General features: G+C 43.2%; 1 protein-coding gene across 2 annotated transcripts in view; it reads right to left on the bottom strand.

Annotated features, from left to right (window-relative positions):
- LOC140203156 (GRB2-related adapter protein-like) overlaps positions 1–5,633 on the bottom strand; it is a 72,592-nt gene extending 66,959 nt beyond the window's left edge. Inside the window, exon 1 of one of the 2 annotated variants that reach the window (XM_072269045.1) lies at positions 5,295–5,633. In XM_072269045.1, coding sequence (XP_072125146.1) covers positions 5,295–5,372 — 78 coding nt within the window. In that variant the 5' untranslated portion in view covers positions 5,373–5,633. The remainder of the gene's footprint in view (positions 1–5,294) is intronic. The other variant, XM_072269044.1, reaches the window with a different exon arrangement.
- Between the last annotated feature and the right edge of the window lie 16,024 nt (positions 5,634–21,657).

Genomic DNA, 21,657 nt, shown 5'->3' with positions numbered 1-21,657 from the left:
CTCATCTCCAGCTCGCAGAGGGCAGCAATAGCCACAGGATGTGACTTTTATTGCCCTCTCAAAAGCCATTGCCTCTGCCTATTGAGACAGACTGGGGACCTCCTTCTTCAGATAGGTTGCTACGTTACCTCTGCCAAATGATGAGATGCAAACCATGATCCAAACTAATTGGTCCTCAGCGGAGTCAATCTTAGTAGGGTCTGGTGTCAAACATAGCTGCATTAACATTTTTTTTTCTCTCTGCACTTCACTTCCAGTTGCTGCTGGAAAAATGGGAAACTGTTCCACCTACGATCAAGGTCATTCCAGATTCAGATTTGTCACACGTACATCGAAACATACACTGAAATGCACCGTTTGCGTTAACACCAACACACCCAAGGCTGTGCTGAGGGGTAGCCCGCAAGTGTCGCTATATATTCCGACACAACATGCCCACAATGGTCAGCAGAATAACACAAGTATCAACAACTACCCCCCACCCACCAATTCCTGCCCTTGACCTCCAACTCTCCCTAAACCATAACATGACCTCTAACCCCCTGCACTGTCCCCAGAACCATCCCTACAAACCTAGAAAACCCAGATGGACCACACAGCTTATTGCCATTTTGACCAGAAATGAAGACTCGTGGTGAAGAATAGTGGACCTTTTCTTAATGGATGTTGAAAATTAGTGGACACTGAGTTTTGAAATGACTATCTGACCCCTAACGCCCTGTGCTGTCCCTAACACCGTCCCTACAAACCTAAAGAACAGCCTAGTCTGACAGCATCATGGTATACACCATCACAAGACTTTCCTTTGTACACTTTTGGAACTGACAAAGTCAGCATTGACTTGTTCATTTAACTGTTCAAGAATTAGGAAGTTATGTTGCATGCTTAAAAAAAAACTTTGGTTAGGTCACATCTGGAGAACTGCATTCAATTCTAGTTGCCCCGTTATAGGAAAGACGTCGGGGCTTTGGAGAGGCGCAGAGGTTTACGAGGATGCTGCCTGGATTAGAAGGCATGTGCTACAAGGAGAGGTTGCAAAAACTAGGGCTGTTTTCTCTAGGGTGGCGGAGGCTGAGGAGAGATCTGATAGAGGTTTATAAAATGATGAGAAGAAAAGATAGAGGAGACAGCTGGGTCAAAATGCAGAATATCAGATGGCATGTATTTAAGGTAAGGTAAGGAGATGTGTGGGGAGGTTTTTTTTTTAAAAAACACAAAGAGTGGTGGGTGCCCGGAATGCACTACCAGGAGTGGTGATGGAGGCAGATACAATTGAGATGTTTAAGAGGAGGTATTATATAGGCACATGAATATGTAGATAATGGAGAGATATGGACCATGTGTAGGCGGAAGGCAGTAATTTAATTCAGCATCACTAGTTTAAGTATTCAAAACATTATGAGCTGTGGGGCCTGTTCCCTTGCAATAAATGTGCTCTGTGTTCTATGTTCAATATCAATTACTCATTGAATGGGCCTTACATTCAACACATGCAATACAGAGATTACCTGGTCCATGGTTATCCCTGAAACAGATTATTTTGGTCATTCAATGCCCTGCCATTTATTGGACCTTATGTTAATTGACTGCCAAGTTTTGTTCATTCAGTGACTGCACTCCACAAGTAAAAAGCACAGCAAAGAATGAAATAAATGACAGCCTCTAATGTTGAAGTATGATCGTGAATCTCTAGTGATGTCTGTGTCATCCAATGTGAGTCCCTACCAGATAACTACTGTTGATTGTGGGCATTTGATCAGCATTTGCTGTTACCATTTGTCCTCAGCCCAGCACGCAAGTGCCATTACAAAGATGGCATATCAGTGCCTCTTCTTTCTTAGAAGATTGCATAGATTCAGCATGTCATCTAAAACGTTAACAAACTTCTGTAGATGCACGCTGCAACACACACAAAATGCTGGAGGAACTCAGCAGGCCAGGCAGCATCTATGGAAAAGACTGCAATCGGTGTTTGGGCCAAGATCCTTCATCAGGAGAGGAGTGGTGGTGGAGGCAGATATGATTGAAATGTTTAAGAGGATCATAGGTTATATAGGCACATGAAAATGTAGATAATGGAGACCTGATGAAGGGTCTCGGCACGTCAACGTTCCCATAGATGCTGCCTGAGCTGCTGAGTTCCTCCATCATCATATGTGTGTTGCTTGGATTTCCAGCATCTGCAGATTTTCTCTTGTTTGTGATAGTTGCACGATGCTTCATGGTCTGCTATGGAAACACCAATGCCCAAGAACGGAGAAGTCAGCAGAAAGTGGTGGATACAGCCCAGGGCATCGCAGGAAGCATCCTCCCCATCACTGAGCACATTTACAGGGAGTGCTGCCACAAAAAAAGCAGGACCCATCATCAAGGACATCCGCCATCCAGGCCATAACCTCTTCTTGCTACCACCATTGGGCAGAAGGTACCGAACCCTTAGGTCCCACACCACCAGGTTCAGGAACAGTTATTACCCTACAACCATTACGCTCCTGAACCAGCGTAGATAACTTCACTGACCTCAACTCTGAACCTAGTCCACAACTTATAGTCTCACTTTGAAGGACTCTACAGCTCATATTCTTCATATAGTTTTGCATACATTCTACCACATTTCTTTAATATCCTGTAAACATCTATAAGAAAAATACCATCTTGAGATTCTATGATAACATATTCATATTTACATAATAAATTTACTTTAACTGTGACAGAAGTGATGCAATGAGATCTCTGGGATGAGATGCAAGAGGATGAACAGTGCCCAGTAAATGGTGTCCCAGACATTGCAAGTTTTATTTCGCCATTCATTAATTTTCTCTTGTAACATAGCCTGGGCACAAAGACAGACTATGGAGATTATAATGCATTTATGTCCTGTAGATCATGACTGTGGCCTGAAGATGGGCTCCAACTGTCTTTCTTTCATTTTAAGCTTAACATTTCTGACTGGTTGCATCATAGCCTGGTATTATAACTCCAATGCACATGATCATAAGAAGCTGCTGAGGGTTGTAGACTCTGCTAGATCCATTACATGCACAATCCTCTTTACCATTGAAGACTCCACCAAGAGGCAATGCCTCAAAGAAGATGGCATCCATCACTAAAGACTCTCATCAACCTAGACATTCCCACTTCTCATTCCTACCATCAGGGAGGAATACAGGAGCCTGAAGACCCAAACTGAATAATTCAGCTTCTTTCCCTTTGCCATCAGATTTCTGAACCCATGAACACTTCCTTATAGTTCCTCTTATTTTGCACTATTTAGTTATTTTTGTACTTGGTAAATTTTTATGTACTGCTATCACAAAGCAAATTTCACTTCATCTAAGTGTAGCCCCCCTGGCCAACCTCAGGGTCGCTCGGCTCGTTGTTACTGCTTACGCAGTAACATAAGAGACAAAACCCCCTTACACGAGTCAATGATGATAAACCTTATTTAGATTCCAATTTCAGATTTTAAATTAATGTAAGTGTACAGGTCCAATGGGGGAGGGTGGCAGACTAACTGTGAAGGAGCTAGTAAGTGGGGAAAAGATAATTAGGTATATTACAAACATTTTCATGTGATTATCGGTGAGTTAAATATTTCACATATTACTTTGTAAATTTCAATGAAAACCTCCTATTGCGATTCCTCGTTATTTTCTCAGTGGAAATCTCAGAACTTGTATCAATAAATTCAATAACGTTCCCAAACAATAATTATTTTGTTTCATACTGGCTGATTTTTGACTTGCTTAAAGCTAGCCTCTGTGCCAATTTAACAAAATTAAATTAAACACTTTTATTTAATATTTACTAATGGCATTCACTTAGGACTGGAGTGGGTCGTTCAAAGGTATCACTAAACAAATGGGGATATACAACCAGCCCAACAACTTGTGAATGTGGAACTGAGCCACAAACTATGCAACATCTCCTGCAATGCCCCATCGCTAGAGGAACCCTGTATTGTTGCAGATCTTGCCGAATTCAACAACAAGGCGCAAAAATGTGTCCAGTTCTGGCTGGGCCATGTATAGACTGACTGTGAACACGATAAGAAGAAGATTCACTTTATTACAAATACACAGTTTTGTTTTATTTTCCTTCCTATAGTAAAATTTGAGAAATAAAGTTGCCATAAACTTAATTGTGACAATTAACCTGATGAATATCGAGCTACAAAGATCTTGCAATAAGATTCCAGTTTGAGCTGTATCTTAACGATCTATTCAGCACATCAGATCTTTGCAATTTTCCTGAGTAACCTGCATATATTCAAGATTTCTTCAGTGCAGCTGAGTTGAAGAACCTGACAAACATGAAAGTGAATTAATGAATTAACTTGGGCCAAGCAAAAGTTAAATTAGAATCCTTAATAAAACGTAGAACACTACAGCACAGTACAGGCCCTTTGACCCAGGTTGTTGTGCTGACCTTCTAACCTACTATAAGATCAATCTAACCCTTCCCTCCTACACAAGCCTCTATTTTTTTTATCATCTATCTACCGACCCAAAAGCTTGGTAAATATCCCTAATGCATCTAGCTCTACTGCCATCTCTGGCAAAGCACCCACCACTCTTCCCAAGTTTTGACCTCTGACATTCCCCCCCCCCACACTCATATTTTACTCCAATCACTTTAAAATTATGCAGCCACGTATTAGCTACTTCTGCCCCCAGAAAAAGTCTCTGGCTATCTACCAATACATCTCTCATCCTCCTTGCTCCAAAGAGAAAAACCCTAGCTTGCTGAACCTATCCAGGCATCCTCCTAGTAAATCTCCTCTGCATACTCTCTAAAGCCTCCACAACCTTCCTATAATTAGGCAACTAGTACCGAACCCGATATTTCAAGTGTGGTAAATGTGTTATGGCTGTGAAGTACATCGGCAGAAAATCTTGCATTGGAAGGTGCTGGAGCAACCTAGAAGCATTAAAATTGGAGCTGGGTTTTTATTTCGGATTAGGGTTAGGCGGGAGAGTAGGTTCGTGAGCATTTCTTTATAGAAATAAAGGGGAGATCGTTCCCCCCTATTTTTTTTTGGTTGGGGGCAAGAAAGGGTCAAACTGCATGCACCAAAATGTATGTGGAGCAAGCAATTGTATGGCCAAGCAATTACCGACATACAACCCTGGCTGTCTAAGTTTATTTCATAAACAACTCCAGCATCGTTTTGATAAATGGGCGATAAGGTTGAATAGCCCTTTAGAAAGCATACCATATTGTATATTAACCGGGCGAATGCGGCGCCAGTTTTAATTACCGAACTGCGCTCGAGATTGCTGTTGAAGACTCACCTTCAGAATATCTGCCTTGTTGAAGCTCAGCTCATCCGCGGCCGACGCCACAAAATTGTACAGCGCTTCTGCTTCCATAGTGTGCGGGTGATGGGAAGGGCGCCTGGGTCCTCCTGCCCGGCCCTGCGCGACGTGAAGGGTTAATCCAGGTAACGGTGACAGACGGCAGATCCCCCCTTCACCTCTCGGTGCTAATGTCGGCTTTCGCTGGCGCTTGCCTTCCGAGTTTTAACGGGGCTGTGTTCGTGTATCGAGGAGAAACCGTACTGCCTGCAGCTTCTGGCAGTGTCTGCATATCACTCGAGTGTGAATTGCATTTCCGTCAGCTGCGTCTCAAAGGGAAGGGGGATTTTTTTCTCTCTCTCTTCTCCACATTCAAATGCAGTGTCCAGACAGGAAGCTGGAGCCTCATCACTGCATATGTAACAGTAGACTTCTCAGGGGTTTTTTTTGTTTCTCTTCCCATTGCGAGATACACTGGCATGTTGTTCTTGATCAATGCTCACGATAAGATCCACTCGCACCTCGCTTATTTTCACCCCACCTCTAAAAGGTGAGACCATTTGTGTACCATCCACGTACACAGTGTTTTCTCATATTGACTTGGATATCATCCTTCCATGATATCCAGTCCTTCCAGTGTGAATCAAATCGTGAGCTGGCACAATTAATTTCACTCTTCAACCTGGTTTTATATTAAAAAAACATACATACATGCCTCAGACGGCCAAGTCACTGGGTATATCTAGACCATAAGACCATAAGCTACTGTCTGCTCTGCCATTTCATCATTGCTAATCCAATTTTCCTCTCAGCCCCAATCTCCTGCCTTCGCCCCCCCCATCATGCCCTGACAGATCAAGAATCTATCAACCTCTGCCTTAAATATGCATAAAGACTTGGCCTCCACAGTTGCCCGTGGCAACAAATACCACAGATTCACTACTCCCTGGCTGAAGGTTTAAAACAGAAGTTGAGGGGTTCTTGATTGTTAAGGACAGCAAAGGTTTCAGGGGAATGGGATTGAGGGGGTTAATAAATCAGCCATAAAGGAATGCCCGAGAAACCTGATGGACCGAATGGCCTAATTTGTTCTTATGTATTATGGTCTTATATGTTATCTATGTCGATGTGCAGATCTCACCTAAATGCATCAATGTATCATTGCAAACATGTGACATGAGTTTAAATCCATGTATATATGTTTGTCTGACTTTCAACATTCAAAGTAAAGTTACTATCAAAGTGCATATATGTCACCATACAATAACCTGAGATTCATTTTCTTGCAGGCACCCACAGCAGAACAAAGAAAAACAGTAGATTTGATGAAAAACAACACACACCTGAAGAGCAACACACATAAAAGTTGCTGGTGAACGCAGCAGGCCAGGCAGCATCTCTAGGAAGAGGTGCAGTCGACGTTTCAGGCCAAGACCCCTCGTCAGGGCCTGAAACGTCGACTGCACCTCTTCCTAGAGATGCTGCCTGGCCTGCTGCGTTCACCAGCAACTTTTATGTGTGTTGCTTGAATTTCCAGCATCTGCAGAATTCCTGTTGTACACACCTGAAGATTTGCATACGGAGTCTCTCAATGTATAAAGCATAATATAAGGCAGCGTGACTTCAAGGTGAATGGAGGAAACTACAGAGGATGTCAGAGGTAAATTTTCTATACAGAGAGTGGTGGGAGCTTGAAACACACTGCCAGGGGCGTTACTAGATGCAGTACACATATATAGTATAGGCACATGGATGATAGAGAAATGGAGTGTTATGCAGGAGGGAACATTGATCCTGAGAGCAGGTTAAAGGTTGGCACAACGTTGTGCGCTAAAACCCTGTACTATGCTGTAATGTTCGATGCATACAGTATATATGGCTTAGTTTTTAAAAATTCTTTCTGAATGTCCTTGATAGTCAGAGACATTTGGTCCCGGTGGAAAAGGCCTGAGCATGAGCTGTCAAAGAGCCATCAAGATAGTCAGTGGGCGGGGTTTAATCTCCAATCGGGGGACTAGTTGCTGCATATGGCTCTCTCAGCTGTGGTTTCTCGTGGGACCTGGAGGATCTCAGACTGAACCATCAACTCTGTTTCTCTCCACGGATGCTGCCTGACTCATTGAGATCCTCTAGCGTGTGTTACTCTAGATTTCCAGCATAACCTCTGATAATCTCTTGTGATTATGGCTGTCTCCAATTTGCAGCATCGCTACCGTGCTGCAAAAGGTAGGAGGCAACCCCAGCTATCTCACACGAGATGAAGGGAAGGCGCAGGGTGGGTCCAGTATGAACCAAACAATATCACAACACGTTTCACTCATGATGAACTGTGCACGGGATTGTGTTAGCAGTCCTGCGATACACTCTTAGTGGCGACGCTCCCCTTAAAGTGGGACTTGCAGACTTTTGGACTTTCACGGTGTCATGGAGCTTACAGAACGGAGACAGGACAGGCGGCCAAACACATCCATGTGTAGTCCAGCGAGGCAGTCCCATCTGCGCTCGCTGGCCCGTTGCCCCCCCCCCCAAATCTCTTAAAAGATCAGTGCTTCTGGCAGCTCGTAACAACTGTGCACCGCCCTTTGTGTTAGAAAGACATCCGATGACCCTTTTAAATCTCTCCCCTCTGATCTTAAACCAGAGCTCTCTTGTATTTAGCGCACCCTCCCTGAAAAAAAACTATCCGCTTTTACACTGGCTACGCCCCTTACGTTCTTCTATACCCCGAACCGGGTCACCGCTCAATCCTCTCTATGGCATGACATTTGACTAATCCAATGCGCATCATGGAGCATTGGTTCTGTTGTCAGCGACGCAAGATTCCGCAGACGCTGAAACCCTACTAACCTGGATGTCTTTGGAGCATCCCGAGGCAGCCCATGGGGAGGGGAGGGAGGGGGAACGTCGATTCAAACCATGAGGGGCCTGCGTCGGGCATTTTCATGCCTTACCAGGCGCAGATTGGAAGTCTGTGGGGTCACGGGGAAACCGTACGAACTCTTTACCGAAAATGCTGGGAATCGAACCTGGGTCGCTGCTGCGGTAATAACGGTACACAAAATACTCCACCAACCGGCTGCTCCATTGAACTGGAGATAGCTGAATATTTAAGACCATAAGTAATAGGAGCAGAATTAGGCCATTTAGCCCATAGAGTCTGCTCCGCCATTCCCCATGGCCGATTTAATAATACTTTATTGATCCTGAGTGGGAAATTCTCCACAGCAACAATTAAAAACACAACTTAGCAGTGTGCAGACTTAACTAATAATAAAGTGTGGTATAATGATATACACAATAATAACAACAACACACACAACAAAAATGCTGGAGGAACTCAGCAGGCCAGGCTGTACTTTTTTTTTCCATAGATGCTGCCCGACCCGCTAACTTCCGCCAGTATTTTGTGTGTGTTGCTCGGATTTCCAGCATCTGCAGATTCTCTCTTGTTTTACACAATAATAATGTACTAAATAATAAAGCAGAGACTGTTGTACTATGGTGTGTGTTCTCCTGTCGCACCGAGATGAACTGTTGTATGTGCTTATTGCATTTGGTAGGAAAGATTTTCTGAAATGATCCTTGTTATAGCAGAGCTGAATGAGTCCGTTTGAAAGGATGCTCCACTGCTATTTTGGTGGGTCAAGGAGAGAATATGCCAGATTGTCCATAATGGATAACAGTTTGTTTAGTGACCTCCTCTTCATCAATCTTAAAAGAGTCCAGGTTGTAGCCAACGACAGATCCTGGCTTTTTGATAAGTTTATTTTGTCTTTTTGCATCACCAGCACCAATGCTGCTCCCCCAACATGAAGCAGCAAAGAAGACTGCACTCGCTACAACAGATTAGTGAAAGATCCCCAACATCCTGCTGCATACATTGAAGGATCTCACCTTCCTTAGAAAGTAGAGTCTGCTCATCCCCTTCTTGTAAACAGCTTTGGTGTTTTTCCAAACACAAAATAATCTGCATATGCTGTAAAAGATCAAAGCAACACTTTCAGTACACTGGATGAACTCAGCAGGTCGGCGGCATCAGTCAGAAACGATGAGTTGACGTTTCGGGCCGGAACCCTTCGTCAGGACTGAAGAATGAAAGATGGGGAAGGATTTGAAGAATTACTGGTCTATCAACTGACGCTACAAGCATTCTTCAAATCCTTCCCCATCTTTCATTCTTCAGTCCTGACGAAGGGTTCTGGCCCGAAACGTCGACTCATCATTTCTGACTGATGCTGCCCGAACTGCTGAGTTCATCCAGTGTACTGAAAGTGTTGCTTTGGTGTTTTTCCAGTCAAGTCTGTTGTCAAGATGTTTGTACTCCTCCACCGCAGAATGTATACAGGATTCGTCACAGTCCTTTTCCTCCCAAAATCAATCACCATCTCCCTAGTTTTGGCCACATTCAGAAGCAGGTGACTCTTCCCGCATCACTCCACAAACTTGTCCACCAGTTCTCTGTACTCTGACTCCTGCCCATCTCAGATACACCCAACCACCCCAGAATCATCAGAGAACTTTTGCAAGATGCAAGACTCAGAGTTGTACTGGAAGCCTAAGGTGCACAGTGTAAACAGAAACGGAGACAGGACAGTTCCTTGTGGGGTTTCACCATCTCAGACAGAGAGCTACCCAGCCGTACAAACTGGGGTCCATCTGGAGATAGTCGATTTGTCTACACCCATCTTTTGCAGCTTCTCGCTCAGAAGAAGTGGCTGGATTGTGCTGAAGGCACTAGAGAAATCCAAAAAAATCGATTCTCACAGTGTCACCAGCATCATCCAGGTGAGAGTGAGCCTGCTGCAACAGGTAGATGATGGCATCATCCACCCCCACATGAGGTTGGTAGGCAAACCGTAGAGGGTCCAATGAAGATCCCACCTGTGCTCCAAGTCAGGACCAGCCTCTCCAGCACTGTCATCACATGAGATGTGAGGGGAATTGGTCTGTAGTCATTAAGTCCAGATGGAGTCGCCTTCTTGGGTACAGGAACCGAGCAGGAAACCTTCCATAGCACCGGTATCTTTTCCTGGCTCAGATTCAGGTTATGAAGGGATTTATTATCCCTCTCAACCCCATTCTCCTCCTTTCTCACCGTAACCTTTGATGCCCTAATTAATTAAGAACCCATCAACCTCCGCCTTAAATATACCTAATGGATTAGCCTGCACAGCCATCTGTGGCAATGAATTCTATAGATTCACCACCCCCTGGATTAAAAAAATGTTTCCTCAACTTTGTTCTAAATGGACATCCCTCAATTTTGAGGCTCTGTCCTTTGGTTGTAAACTCCCCCACTATAGGAAACATCCTCTCAACATCCACTTTATTCCAGAACTTTCAATATTCGATAAGTTGCAGTGAGATTACTCCCCGCCACCCCTCCCAATAGTTCTAACTTCAAGCAAGCACAGGCCGAGAGCCATCAAATGCTCCTCATATGTTAACACTTTCATTCCAGGAATCATGGAATCATTCTCATGAACCTCCTCTGGACCCTCTCTAATGTGAGCACATCTTTTCTTAGATAAGCGACCAAAAATTGCTCACAATACTCCCTGCAGTCTGACCAATGGCTTATGAAGCCTTTATATCCTTGCTTTTGTATTCCGGTCCTCTCAAAATGAATGCTAATATTGCATTCTATACTACTGACTCAATCCACAAGTTAACCTTCAGGGAATCCTGCACAAGGACTGCCAAGTCCCTCTGCACCTCTGATTTTTGAAAATAGTCCACACCGTTATTCCTTCTGCCAAAGTGCAGGACTATGCACTTCCCTACATTATATTCCATCTGCTATTTTTTTGCTGATTTCCCCAATCTGTCTAAGTCTTCTGCAGACACCCTGGTTCATCAACACTACCCGCCCCTCCACCAATCTTCGTATCATCCACAAACTTGGCCACAAATCCTTCGATTATTTCATCCAAATCATTAACATAAATTGTGAAAAGAAGCAGTCCCAACACCGACCCTGTGGGAACGCTATTAGTCACCAGCAGCCAACCTGCAAAGGTCCCCTTTATTCTCACTTTTTGCCTGACTCTCCTTCGTCTATCCTGCCTGTTATTTCCTCAAAGCATTCTAACAGATTTGTCTGGCAAGATTTCCCCTTTAGAAAATCATGCTGACTTTAACCTGTTTTATCTTGTACCTCCAAGTACCCTGAAAACTCATCCATAATAATAGACTTCACCATCTTTCCAACCACGTAAGTCAAGCTAACTGGTCTATAATTCACTTCCTTCTGCCTTCCTCCCTTCTTAAAGAGTGGAGTGACATTTGCAATTTTCCAGTCCTCAAGGAAGCATTCCAGAATTTATTCATTCTTGAAAGATCGTTACTAATGCTTCCACAATCTCTTCAGCTACCTCTTTCAGAACCCTGGGGTGTAGTCCATCTGATCAAGGTGACCTATCTACCTTAAGGCTTTTTAGCTTCCCAAGCACCTTCTCCTTAGTCATAGCAATGACACTCACGTCTTCCCCCGGCACTCTCACAGTGTCTCCAACAGTGGAGACATGCAAAATACTTATTAGGTTCTTCCACCATTTCTTTGTCCTCCATTACTACCTCTCCATCGTCATCTTCCACTCTGATATCCACTCCCATCTCTCTTTTATTCTTTATTTATATGAAAAATCTTTTAAAATCCTCTTTTATATTATTGGCAGCTGGTTTACTCTCACATTTCATCCTTTCTCTCTTTATGGTATTTTTAGTTGACTTCTGTTGGTGTTTAAAAGCTTCCCAATCCTCTAACTTCCCATTATTGTTGTTCCTCTCCATGCCTTGTGGTGCATTGGGCAGCAACCTTGCCGTTTTTTAGCATTTGTCTGTTTTTTATGAAGCTGAGTTGCTGTGTGGATGCTCAACCCAGCAGGAATGGAAAGAGTACAAGGAGCCAGCCACTAATTTTTACTATATTATATGCCCTTTCTTGTGCTTTTATGCTGTCTTTGACTTTCCTGTCAGACATGTTGGCCTCGTCCTCCCTTTAGGATATTTCTTCATCATTGGGACGTATCTTTCCTGCACCGATATCCCTGCTGGTGTCTCCTTCCCATTAACTGGCCAGCTCCTCACTTGTGCCTTTGTAATTTCCTGTACTCCACTGTAATGCTATATTCCATTTTACCTTTTTCTTCTGAAACTGCAAGGTTAATTCTATCATATTATAATCACTGCCACCAAAGGGTTCTTTTACCTTAAACTTACTAATCAAATCTGGGTCATCACATCTCACCCAATCCAGAATTGCCATTCTCCTAAAGGTTCTAAAATGCCATTGCGTAGGCATTCTATAAATTTCCTGTCTTGGGATCCAGCACCAACCAAATTTTTCCAATATACCTGCATATTGAAATCCCCAATGATTATTGCAACATTGCCCTATTGTCATGCCTGTTCTATCTCCCATTGTAATTTGTAGCCCACATCCTTGCTACTGTCCAGTGGGCTGTAGATAACTCCCATCAGGGTCTTTTTACCCTTGCAGTTTCTTAACGCTGCCCACAAAAATTCTGTGCCTTCCAATCCTATGTCACCTCTTTCTAAGTATTTGATTTCATTTTTTACCAGTAGTGCCACCTGCTTGTCCTTTTGATACAATGGGCATCCTTAGACGTTAAACTCCCAAGTATGATCTTCCTTCAGGCCTGATTCAGAGATGCAATAATATCAGACCTACCAATTTCTAACTGCACTACTAGATCATTCTACATTACTCAATATACTGCGTGCATTCAAATATAACACCTTTAGTCTTGTATTCATTACCTTTTCATACCGGTGACCCCTGTTTTCATCCAGGGGGTCAGTGTGGACCTGGTGGAGGATTACAAATACCTGGGGATACGTATTGACAATAAACTGGACTGGTCAAAGAACACTGAGACTGTCTACAAGAAGGGTCAGAGCCGTCTCTATTTCCTGAGGAGACTGAGGTCCTTTAACATCTGCTGGACGATGCTGAGGATATTCTACGAGTCTGTGGTGGCCAGTGCTATCATGTTTGCTGTTGTGTGCTGGGGCAGCAGGCTGAGGGTAGCAGACACCAACAGAATCAACAAACTTATTCGTAAGGTCAGTGATGTCGTGGGAATGGAACTAGACTCTCTGACGGTGGTGTCTGAAAAGAGGATGCTGTCTAAGTTGCATGCCATCTTGGTCAATGTCTCCCATCCACTACATAATGTACTGGGTGGGCACAGGAGTACATTCAGCCAGAGACCCATTCCTCCAAGATGCAGCACAGAGCATCATAGGAAGTCATTCTTGCCTGTGGCCATCAAACTTTACAACTCCTGCCTTGGAGGGTCAGACACCCTGTGCTGATAGGCTGGTCCTGGACTTATTTCATAATTTACTGGCATAATTTACATAGTACTATTTAACTATTTATGGTTCTATTACTATTTATTATTTATGATGCAACTGTAACGAAAATCAATTTCCCCCTGGGATCAATAAAGTATGACTATGACTGACTTTGGACTCCTGTTACACTTTTAACTCATCCCACCAACTGTAATTTTGTCTCATCATCTGCCTGTCCTTCCTAACATTTATTCTCTCTTTAGGATCTCTTCCCTTTTCCTACCTTTGTTATTGGTACCAATATGTATCATGACTTCCGGCTGCTAAAAAAACCTAAAATATTGAAGAAGTGAGAGTTAAGGCTAATTGGCTCAGACAAGGAGTTAAGACTGTTGTAGATCACCATAAATGCTGGGGCAGGCTTCAAAGAGTTGCTGGCCTGTTCTTGCTCTTATTTTCTTGACATCTTGCAATCATGATCTCTTTGGGTTCAAAGCCACAAGTTCTGTATCTCTGAGTTATGTAAGCCAAGTGCTCACTGCAGGTCAGCAGGTTGTATCCTTGGACCACAATCAAAAGGTGGAAACAACATTTTCAGAAATTTGTTCAATTCGCAACTAGTTTATGTACGGAAAATAACAGGCCAATATTCCTGTAAATGTTAACTTCTGTTGTTCCCTGATTTGGTCTTTTGGGTGACATCTTGCTTGCTGTCAAAATATTTGTGCATTCTTCTGAAGTTATAATGAAAGGCAAACATTTTTAGCCAGGAAAATTTGATTAATTGTCAGAATACTAATTGCTGTAGAGAGATTCTTTATCAAAACAACTCTCTTCTGCTGCTGTAGTCCATCCACTTCAAGGTTGGATGTGCTGTGCATTCAGAGATGCTCTTCTGCACACCAGTGTTGTAACGTGTGGTTATTTGAGTTACCGTCGCCTTCCTGTCAGCTTAAATTAGTCTGGCCATCCTCCTCTGACCTCTCTTTTTGCCCACAGAACTACTGCTCACTGGGTGTTGTTTTTTGGATTTTGCACCATTCTTTGTAAACTCTAGGGATAGTTGTGTGTGAAAATCCCATGAGATCAAGTTTCTGAGATACTCAAATCACCCTGCCTGGCACCAAGAATCATTTTATGGTCAAAGTCACTTAGATCTCATTTCTTCCCCATTCTGATGTTTGATCTGAACAACAACTGAACCTCTTGACCATCTCTGCATGCTTTTATGGATTGAAATACTGCAACATGGTTGGCTGATTATATATTTGCGTTAACTAGCTGGTGTTCAGGTGTACCTAATGAAGTGCCCACCGAGTGTATTTTTAGTTGTGAAAGTTAATTTTTGTAATGTTAATTATTTGCTGCAGCGATACTCTGTGATCTCTCCTGCTCTCCGATTCTTTGATCATGTTCTCATCTGGACTACTCCATCCCTTCCTCCCACGTTCTTCCAACTTCCCTTCCAGTCCTGATGAAGGGTTTTGGTCCAAAATGTTGATTGTCTATTCCTCTCCATAGATGCTACCTGACCCTCTGAATTCCTCCAACATTTTGTGTGTATTACTCTGGATTTCTGGCATCTGCAGAATATCATGTGTTAATGGAGTAGTGTTCATGGGTCCATGGACAGATCAGAAATCTGGGAGTGCTGGGAATGGGCTCTTTCTGAAACATTGACTGTGAGTCTTCTGGCTCCTGTAACTCTTCCCCAATGGGATAATGAGAAGAGTGCATAGAAAGAAGATTTTGAGTGGTTATCTGACTACATCAACCCATTACAAACTGTAAAGAAGTTGAGAGTCAGATGTCAATGAGAGGTTCATCATGCTCTTCAACCAAAGGGGATAACTTCACTCAACTTTTACTTCCCCATCACTGAAATATTCCGACAACCTATGGACTCACTTTCAAGGACTCTTCATCTCATGTTCTCAATATTTATTGCTTCTTTCTTTCTCTCTTTCTCTCTCTCTTTCTTTCTTTCTTTCTCTTTCTCTCTTTCTCTTTCTCTCTTTCTCTTTCTCTTTCTCTCTTTCTTTCTTTCTTTCTTTTTCTTTCTTTCTTTCTAATTTGCCGTTTGTTGTTTTTTGCACACTGAATGAACACCCAATTGGTGCGGTCTTTCTTTGATTCTATTATGGTTATATTCTATTATGGATTTATTGAGTCTGTCTACAAGAGAATGAATCTCAGGATTGTATATAGTGACAAATATATACTTTGATAACCAATTTACTTCGAACTTTGTGATCTGCCACACATCATAGTAAAGGTTGCTCTGTTGGCTTTCCGTGTGAATTTAACTCCAGATAGCACTGGTTTACGGGAAGTTGTTCAGTATTCGAGGCAGGAGAGTTTAGTATTCATTTTTTCAGTACAGACAACTTAAGCATTCTGCATTGATTGACATTAACTTAAGGTGGTTCAGTCAGGCTGCTGATTATGTGAAATCTCACCGATTAGTGCCTGAGAAGTTGATTTGCAGAAGTAATCTTATTTAGCAGCTGCGTATGCAAATATTTTCTCTCCAACAAAATATGTATTATGAAAACAGCTTCACATTTGTTTTCATTCTTGTAGGATTTGAAAAGCTTTTGTAGAGCAATAGAGTCATAGAGCATACTACACAGAAACAGGTCCTTTGGCCTATCCAGTCCAACTGTTAATCTACCTACTTCCATCGACCGCACCCAGACCGTATCCCTCCATACCCCTCCCATCCAGGTACCTATCCAAACTTCTCTTCAATGCTGCAATCAAACCCACATCCACTCGTTACAGAACACAGAAATCTACAGCACATTACAGGCCCTTCGGCCCACAATGTTGAGCTGATCATGTGACCTATTCTAGAAACTACTTAGAATTTCCCTACTGCATAGCCCTCTATTTTTCTAAGCTCCATGTACCAATCTAAGAGACTCTTAAAAGACCCTATCGTATCCGCCTCCACCACCGTCACTGGCAGTGCATTCCACACCCCCATCACTCTCTGTGTGAAAAACTTACATCAGACATCCCCCTTCTACCTGCTTCCGAGCACCTTAAAACTATGCCCCCTCATGTTAGCCATTTCAGCCCTGGGAAAAAGCCTCTGGCTATCCACACGATCAATGCCTCTCATCACCTTATACACCTCTATAAGGTCATCTCTCATCCTCCGTCGCTCCAAGGAGAAAAGGCCGAGTTCACTCAACTTATTCTCATAAGGCATGCTCTCCAATCCTGGCAGCATCCTTGTAAATCTCCTCTGCACCCTTTCTATGATTTCCACATCCTTCCTGTAGTGAGGTGACCAGACAAGTGGGGTCTGACCAACATCTTATACAGCTGTAACATTACCTCACGGCTCTTGAACTCAGTCCTACGGTTGATGACTGCCAACACATCATATGCCTTCTTAACAATACCGTCAACCTGAACAGCAGCTTTGAATGTCCTATAGACACGGACCCCAAGATCTCTCTGATCCTCCATACTGCCAAGAGTCTTACCTTTAATATTATATTCTGTCTTCAAATTTGACCTCCCAAAATGAACCACTTCATACTTATCTGGGTTGAAATCCATCTGCCACTTCTCAGCCCAGTTCTGCATCCTATTGATGTCCCAGTGTAACCTCTGACGACCCTCCAGATTACTGACAACACACCCAACCTTTGTGTCATCAGCAAACGTACTAACCCACCCTTCTACTTCTTCATCCAGATCATTTATAAAAATCACAAAGAGGAGGGGTCCCAGAACAGATCACTGCAGAACACCACTGGTCACCGAACTCCATGCAGAATACGAACCATCTACGACCACCCTTTGGCCTTCTGTGAGCAAGCCAGTTCTGGATCCAGAAAGCAAGGTCTCCTTGGATCCCATGCCTCCTTACTTTCTGAAGGAGCCTTGCATGGGGAACCTTATCAAATGCCTTACTGAAATCCAAATACACTATATCCACTTCTCTACCTTCATCAATGTGTTTTGTTACTTCCTCAAAGAATTCAATCAGGCTCGTAAGGCACAACCTGCCCTTATCAAAGCCATGCTGACTATCCCTAATCAGATTATATCTCTCCAAATGCTCATAAATCCTGCCTCTCAGGATCTTCTCCAACAAATTGCCTCCCACTGAAGTCAGACACACTGGTCTATAACTTTCTGAGTTATCTTTACTCCCTTTCTTGAACAAGGGAACAACATTTTGCAACCCTCCAATCCTTCAGTACTTCTCCGGTCTCTATTGATGAAACAAAGATCATCACAAGAGGATCAGCAATCTCCTCCCTCACTTCCCACGGTAGCCTGGCGTATATCTCATCTGGTCCCGGTGACTTATCTAACTTAAAGCTTTTCAAAAGCTCCAGCACATCCTCTTTCTTAATGTCTATATGCTCAAGCATTTCAGTCCGCTGTAAGTCATCCCCACAATTGCCAAGGTCATTTTCCCTGGTGAATATTGAAGCAAAGTATTCATTAAGTACCTCTGCTACCTCCTCCGACTCCATGCACATGTTTCCACTATCACACCTGATTAGGCCTATTCTCACACAGCTCATCTTCTTGCTCTTCAGATACTTGTTTAGAATGCTTTGGGGTTTTCCTTAATCCTGCACACCAAGGCCTTCTCATGGCCCCTTCTGGCTCTCCTAATTCCATTCTTAAGCTCCTTCCTAGCAAACTTGGAATTTTCTAGTGCTCTAATGGTACCTACTTTCTTGAAACTTTCATAAGCTTTTTTCTTCTGAACTAGATTTTCTATATCCTTTGTACACCATTGTTGTTTAACCCTACCAATCTTTTCCTGCCTCAATGGAACATACCTGTGCAGAACTCCATGCAAATATTCCCCGAACATTTGCCACATTTCTGCCGTGCGTTTCCCCAAGAATATCTGCTCCCAATGTATGCTCCCAAGTTCCTGCCTAATATCATCATATTTCCCCCTACCCCAATTATACATTTTCCCAAATTGTCTGCTCCTATCCCTCTCCAGCGCTATGGTGAAGGAGATAGAGTTGTGGTCACTACCTCCAAAATGCTCTCCCACTGAGAGATCTGACACCTGACCAGGTTCATTTCCCAATACCAGATCAAGTACAGCTTCTCCTCTTGTAGGCTTATCTATATATTGTGTCAGGAAACCTTCCTGAACACACCTAACAAACTCCACCCCATCTAAACCCTTTGCACTAAGGAGATGCCAATCAATATCAGTAAAGTTAAAATCTCCCATCACAACAACCCTATTATTATTGCTCGGTTCCAGAATCTGCCTCCCTATCTGCTCCTTGTTACCCCTGTTACTCTTAGAGGGTCTAAAAAAAACACCCAGTAGAGTTATTGCCCCTTTCCTGTTTATGACTTCCACCCACACTGACTCAGTAGACCATCCTCCATATCTTCCTCCTCTTCTGCAGCTGTGACATTATCCGTAATTAGCAATGCCTCTCCCCCATTCTTTTGTGTCCCTCTCAGTTCTTTTTGAAGTACCTAAAGCCTGGCACACTTGGCAGCCATTCCTGCTCCTGAGACATCCAAGTCTCTGTAATGGCCACAACGTCACAGTTCCATGTCTTGATCCATACTCTAAGTTCATCCGTCTTGGTTATGATACTCCTTGCATTAAAATAGACACATCTCAAACCATCAGGCTGAGTGTATCTTTGCTCTAACATCTGCCTATCCTTCCTCACAAACTCTCTACAAGCTGTCTCTACTTGTGCTCCAATCTCCCCATCCTCTGCCTCTTCACCAGTTCCCACCACCCTGCAATTCTAGCAACCCTCCCCGCCAGGATATTTGGCCTCCTTGGATTCAAGTGTAACCCGTCCTTTTTGTACAGGTCACACCTGCCCCAGAAAAGGTCCCAATGATCCAAAAATCTGAATCCCTGCCCCCTGCTCCAATCTCTCAGCCCCGCATTTATCCTCCACTTCATTCTATTCCTATACTCACTGTTGCATGGCACAGGCATCAATCCCGAGATTACTACCTTCAAGGTCCTGCTTCTCAGCATCGTTCCTAACTCCCTGCAGTCTGTTTTCAGGACCTCCACCCTTTTTCTACCTATGTCATTGGTACCAATATGTATCACAACCTCTGGCTGCTCACCCTCCCATTTTAGGATATTGTGGACGCGATCAGGAACATCGCAAACCCTGGCACCTGGGAGGCAAACTACCATCCTTGTTTCTCACTATAATGGGGTATTTCCATTTCCACGTGCATCAATGCACGTCATCCATATTTGCAGCAGATAGGACATCTGATGTGAAGTTATGGATCATTGTGACAATTGTACAGATCGAACTGAAATTTCTGAACTGCACAAACATGTAATGCAATGCCAGTATGCAAATGGCCATGCAAATATTCAAGTATGCAAATGACCATTCAATATCCAAGTACTGGAAGATTAATTAGCCGCTGTAAGTTCCACTATAGTAGGAGAATTACAAAAGGGGCAGGGAAGAATTGATAGGCACGTCAGGTACAGGGAAAAATACATATGGAAGTAAGACACTCGGAAATGTTCTGAGTGCCAGTATAGACCCAATAGGCCGTATGTCATTAGTAATATGAGAAATAAATGAGAGAAAATTATCAGGTCGCAAGTTATTCTCATGGTCTTATTTGGAAATACAGAAGTAGCTGTTATTTCCAGGGTCCAATATTTGCCTTGAGGGGTATTTATTTATTCATTTAAATCACAGCACCAGGCCCATCCAACCTAATGAGATCGCACTGCCTAATTACACCCCTGTGATCACTTAACCGAGCAACCGGTACGTCTTTCGGTACGTGGGAGAAACCAGAGAGCTCACCCAATCACAGGGAGAGCCTGCAAACTCCTTACAGACAGTGGTACAATTGAACCCGGGTCAATGGTGCTATAATAGTGCTAGGCTACCATGCCACCCACAAATAGATGTTTTAAATATGAACGCGCCTAAACTGCACGCACTTGGAAGCAAACTCATGTCATACGTTCATCGGATTCCAAATCTCCGTTTGATTTAGACAATTTCCTTCACCACCCATAGTTTCATAAACACACACAGCTATATAAAAAGATCTTTACTTTCTGTCATAGCTTCAGTTGGCCTCATGGTCAGCAAAGACACAGTTGGCTGAAGGGCCTGTCCCTGTGCCATCCTGTCTTGAAGTGGATAGGCTACAATAACAGAAGAACACACCAGATTCCCCCCCTGTAGCTAATAAAGAACATGTCTCATGAGGAAAGGGTGAGAAAGCTCGGGCTTTTCCCTTTGGAATTAAGCAGGACGAGATAAGACATGATGGAGATGTATATTCCATTACATCTCATATTCCAGAGCAGGTGAGGGATGGCAGTTCTTCCACTGAGGAACATTAGTGGCCTAGATGTTCTTTATAGCTTCATGGCTAATAACTGAGATTAGCCTCCTCACTGCTTTTCCCACAGAGAAATTGGCATGAAGCATACAGTCTCTTAAATGTCCCTAATGTATCTGTCTTTGCCACCCTCCCAGCAGTGTGTTCCATGCACCCACCACTGTCAGTTAGAATAAAATCCTACCTCTGTCATCCCTCCTATACTTTCCTCCGATCACCTTAATAGTATGTGCTTGCATAGTAGCCATTGCCATCCCTGGAAAAAGGATGCTGGAAGTCTGATCTGTCAGTCTCAGCATCATAGATATCTCTATTAAGTTTCATCTTGTCCTGCTTAACCCCAAAGAGAAAGGCCTCAGCTTGCTCACCCTTTCCTCATAAGACATGTTCTTTAGTTGAGGCAGCACCCTGGTAAATCTCCTCTGCACTCTCACTAAAGTATCCACATCCTTTCTATTTGAAGCAGTGAAACTCTGCAAAGTACTTCAATTGCTGGTCACTCAGCCATATAAAGAGATATGGTGTACCAGATAGATTTAAAATTGCATCTTAGAGGAGGAGAGATGGGTAGAGAAGAGGGGAGGTTTAAGGAAGAAGTTCTGGAACTCAACGTTTTTCGGTCTGATCTTAAAGGTAGGGAAAGATATTTCTCATGAAGGGTTGGTGA

The sequence above is a fragment of the Mobula birostris genome, chromosome 9 (assembly GCF_030028105.1).
Source record: "Mobula birostris isolate sMobBir1 chromosome 9, sMobBir1.hap1, whole genome shotgun sequence".
NCBI classification, from domain to species: Eukaryota; Metazoa; Chordata; class Chondrichthyes; order Myliobatiformes; family Myliobatidae; genus Mobula; species Mobula birostris.
The sequence above is the reverse complement of the archived record's forward strand: the minus strand, read 5'-3'. Positions and strand labels throughout refer to the sequence as shown.